This window comes from Corylus avellana, chromosome ca8 (assembly GCF_901000735.1).
Source record: "Corylus avellana chromosome ca8, CavTom2PMs-1.0".
Taxonomy (NCBI): domain Eukaryota; kingdom Viridiplantae; phylum Streptophyta; class Magnoliopsida; order Fagales; family Betulaceae; genus Corylus; species Corylus avellana.
In genome coordinates, this window is record NC_081548.1 from 21,685,691 (window position 1) to 21,690,561 (window position 4,871).

The 4,871-nt window shown below is 39.6% G+C and overlaps 1 protein-coding gene across 1 annotated transcript; it reads right to left on the reverse strand.

Annotated features, from left to right (window-relative positions):
- Nucleotides 1-609: 609 nt before the first annotated feature.
- Nucleotides 610-4,662, reverse strand: LOC132190604 (protein NPGR1). The gene is made up of 5 exons (XM_059605639.1): nt 3,711-4,662; nt 3,345-3,603; nt 1,670-2,901; nt 1,410-1,557; nt 610-1,186 (listed from the first exon to the last, which is right to left on the reverse strand). The coding sequence occupies exons 1-5, from the start codon at nt 3,900-3,902 to the stop codon at nt 876-878; spliced, it is 2,142 nt and encodes a 713-aa protein (XP_059461622.1). The 5' UTR covers nt 3,903-4,662; the 3' UTR covers nt 610-875.
- Between the last annotated feature and the right edge of the window lie 209 nt (nt 4,663-4,871).

A 4,871-nucleotide genomic window follows, 5' to 3' on the forward strand; every position in this document is an offset into this window, starting at 1 on the left:
TTATTTTTATTTTTTTAAAAAAAAAAATTATTGAGTATCAAGTTGGGATGGCATGTTGTACATGTAGCAACATTTTATTAATCTTAGATGACTTTGTATACACATGACAAAAATTCTGTTAAGTTTTTAAATGACAGATAAATGAAGATATTAAATTGATAAACTTAAATAGTACAAATACAATTTTGTCACTCTTTTATGACTCAGGAGAATCATTTTCATTTAAAACCAGCCTTCCCACGGCACCTTAATGATTAAATCCTACTTGTAGATATAAATTCTTCCGTTAGTAATCATTGTACATTTTAATCAGGACAAGGCTTTTCTCATAGGAAACTTGTGATGATGACCTGAGTGGGTATGGGCTACCCTTATAGCATAAAAAGACCTCACTCTTGAGTACTGATAGAAGCATTCGGCATGCCAAGCCCCATTATTAACTCCACTCATTTCACCTAATGGCTGCAACCCCTATGGGGAAATTAAAGCTGCAACAAATCATGCTGCATTGCAACTAACTGTCTTCCCAACTTAGCTCATTAAGTAAGTTACAACTTTATCTTTCGTAGTTCAAAATAAGTGGCAAATGGAGTGAGAGATGAGCAAGAATTCAGCACAATATTTCACTACTTAATTTACCACGTGAGTAAATTGCTACAATACAGTGCTACAGAGACGAATATATCCCATGATTCATTAGGAAACCCTGATCTAATGTACATTTTGATTTGAACAAGTAGCTAGGGTTTCTATACATTCTTAATCAAGGAAACTGATTACGAAACAATGCTGAGTGGAATAAGCAATAACCATTCAGATCTTGCACCCATTTTTCTGTCATAGAGTTGTCTGCTTAAAGTATTGGAAAACCAATGTCACCAAAAGCATTGAACAGGAGCTGACAGCTTAAGCTCATATGCAGCTTGAAAATAGTCTGCTGCTTGTTGTAAGGAGCCTTCCATTTTTGAAAGCAATCCAAGGTTCAACCATGCTTCGTGGTTTGTGGGGTCTAATCGTAAAGCATTCATTAAAAAACTTCTTGCAATTGGGAGAGATTGGCTACCAAGTTTCATCAGTACTTCTGCAGTAGAAACAATACTTGGAACATAATCCGGTTCTATTGACAACGACACTGCGAAGGAAACTAATGCTTCCTTGTAGAGTGATTGAGCTACAAACAGCATGCCTGCAAATTTTTGGAGAGGAGAAAATTGTAAATTTTGAAATATGTACTTGCAAGAATTCACTATAGAATTAGGATTCCACTGTCTTACAACCATTACATGTGAACATTCATAATATCGTGAAATGAAGTGCAAATGTGTGTGTGCATTTGGATGAATAGAAGCACACATATTAAACATTTCAGTTAATGCACAAAAGACTGCATAAAGAGACTTCATTTCAACCTGTTGTATGCCAACTCCTGCAGGAATAAAATTCAATTGACTTGGCTTTGCCCACACAAAGTTCTGCATCAAGCCATGAACCAAGTTCAGTGTATATGGAAGCCAAATCCTGCCAGGCTGTCATTTCCAATTTTCTTTCTCCTAATGCCTGCAAAAAAGGCAGGAAATTTTCAGGAAGAACATAACTTCTTTTTTTTTTTTTTTTTTTTTTTTTAATGAGGCGAAGGGTTATATTTATTATAAGATTGAAGAACACGCACATCGGAAACCAAGTAGTTCGCTTGATCAAAGTTCTTCGCTTGAAGCTCCCTTTGTGCTTGAATCAGAGCTAACAAGATTCTATAGGTTTCTATTGCTTGCTTGGGCTGTTCCTGAGCAATCTGAAGCACAGCTTTCAATCTAAGAAGTCCTAACTGATCAATCATCCCAGCCTCATCCAAAGCAAAATCGACTATGGTTTCAGCATCATTGAATCGCTGCTCAGCAGAAAGTACAAGAGCTAAAAGTTTCCAACCTCTTCCTGAGCTGCCAGCCACTGTCCCAGAATACATCATTGCATTGTCAAAAGCTACATCCAGATTCCTCTGCAATGCATTCTCTAGCCCAAGGCTAAACATCACTTCTGGATCCTCTTTCCCAATAAGAGCAGCATGGTTTAGAGTGTTCAAAGACTCTTTCTGAAAGAGATTTCGCTCAGAATCTAAGACACAAACTCTAGCAGCATTCCCATAGCAAACACCAAGGAATCTATGGGCTTGGCCCATGAAATGCTCATTCAGATGATCATCCAAATCAATAACTTTACGAGAAAAGTAAATCCCTTGGTGAGCATGGTTTGGATCTTGGGAACACAATTTTGCTCCCAGCAAAAAAGAAGGAACATGGGGTTTGTGCTTTGCTTCAGAACAACCCGAAACCTTTCTTAAAAGGTTCAAAGCTGTTTCATTTTGTCCTGCGGCACTGTAACAAAGAGCAAGAAAGTACCACCTCTTAGTTCGGTTATAGATACTTGGCAGGACCTGCTCCACATGCTCAGCTAATAATTCGAATTGGCCAGTAATTGAGAGTGCATAGGCCAGATGGTCCATAATTTCGGCATCCCATTTTATTTCCCGTAATGCCACTTTTCTCATGAGTACTAACAACAAAAGGATTGCTTCTTCTGTGCTATTCTTAGGGATTGTCGGACCCCATGCTTGTGACTGTGGGGGAACGCTTGCTTCAACCCCACCATAAAGTAACGTGGCAGCTAAGTCTTTCTGTACAGCAGCCAACCTCTGGGGGTCCAAGTTCCATGGCTTGACTAGAGCCCGGCGATATGCAGTGATAGCTTCATCAAGAACGCCTCCCTTGGTCCACATTTTTGGGAGCAACTCCAATGCTTTGTGAAACATCTCTACCAACTTGCAGTCTTCACCAATGCCCTCAGACATTCCATGGGGTATTGCTGATTCAACAGTATCCAGAATTATTTTGCACTCCTTTGCAGCCTCTGATGAATGAAAAAGTATCAGATCCACTATAAATTTGTAATAAAAAATACAAGTAAAACCATGCACTCAAGTCAATGCAGTCCTGTTGATTAACTCTATTTAGTAGATTCATGAATGACGAAATAGTAAAAATCAGCCTTTTAAATCACAACTTGATTTTTTTTTTACAATTACTAATCCGAGTTTTAGTACAGAAGTCTGCTATACAAAGCATTACTAGAACATTGACATTCCATGGGTTATTGCTAAAATCTGAATTAATATTCAAATCCAAACCATCTGATACACCAACCACATGATCATCCCAGTTATGTTACTGAAACATCACACTGCAAAGAGGTACCAATGCATTCCAAAAATTCTGCTTAAGTAGAAAACTCCCTCCTAATTATCATATAAGCAGATAATTTAAGCTGTGACAAGAAACAAAAAGGGTTCATACCTATATATCGCCCAAGTTCCTCCAGTGATTTTGCTTTAAGCAAGATCGCTTCAAGAAGTAAGCTCACCGAATGCATCGACATCACACCGGGAGGTATGTTATCACCTTTAGCACGAGGTTTTCGCAGCCTAGTTCTCTCAACAATAGCCCCTGTCATCCTTGGGGATAAAGCTTTTATGTCAATACCCTGAAATACCTGAAGGGCTGCATCAAAATTCCCTCTTTGGAACTCAAGCCTCCCCAACAGAGCCCTAGCTTCCTGATCAAACCCATTCAATCAATAATTAATACTGGTCAGCTAAAAGAGCGACAAAATCAGCAAGCTAGTTTGATTGGTATCAAAGAGAGAGAGAGAAACAAACCCACCTCATAATTTAAGGAGAGAGCTTCTTTCAAAGTGGATTCAGCTTCGTCCACCTGGGTATCCTCCAATTTCGACTCCCAGTCACCGGTCCTCGACGAAAGACCATTTACCGAGAAATCCCTTGTCGCCAGCGACTCCGGCGACTGCGGTGGCTCGTCGAACTTAAATTGCTCTCCCGAGCAAGCACACAACATCTTGCCCAGAAAGAGACGGGAAAATGCAGGTCTTGCTTTGTAAAAATGGAGTAACAAAATCACTTCTCAGTGTAAAAGACACAATATCAAGCCCTTCAACGAATAGATAGTTGCAGCTTGGGTCATTGTAAGTTTTCCACAACAATAATCAACATGTTTACTCAAACCAGCTACTAGAACCCGAAAAAGCCATAAATGTTGCTTTTATCATACCATTTGAAAAGGACTGGTACAGTTCCGTCATCAAACACCGAATAACAGGAAGAAACCCAAAAGACAGTTTATAGCAAACCCATTAAACTTTTGAAAAGAAAGAAGAAGAAAAAAAAAAGAATGAATTCGGAGACGACGAGGGAACTTTTGGCAAAGACGAACCAGAAGAAGACAATGAGGTTGGAAAGAAGAAGGCGGGAGGGCGAGAGAAACGAAGAGAAGCTAGCAAAGACTTTGGACTTTACCCAAATAAAACCAGAAGCCAAAGACGCGATTTGTAGCAGCCCCTCGAATCCATGAAAGCTACCTCTCTGCTGCCCAAGTCTTCTTCGTTTCTCGATATTGGGTTTTGCAGGGTTGGATCTTTTTCTGGTTCCAAACGAAATCAAAATGGTGGGAAAGCAACAAAAATCTATCAGCTGGACTCAGGGATCTGAATTTGAAATGGGATTTGTTAATGTGTGCTGACTTTATTCACACACAAAATGTGTAGGGGCAAGGGTGGTTGCAGAGTCACTGATGCTCATAGATTCTCTTTCCCTGGCTCTTTGCGCTGTTTTCGTTTGAATTTTTGTTAACTGTGCAATCTGTTAAAGAGGAAAATGATTTGGGCACCCTTTGCTTTGAAAGTGGTTATAAGTTAATAACTGGTTACCCGGCCCCACACTTCCATTGGGGACATGCCCTCTGTAATTACCTGGAAAGAGGGTACTACCCTTCTTTAAGACTCCTTGTTTTATAGATGTGTGCACCTTT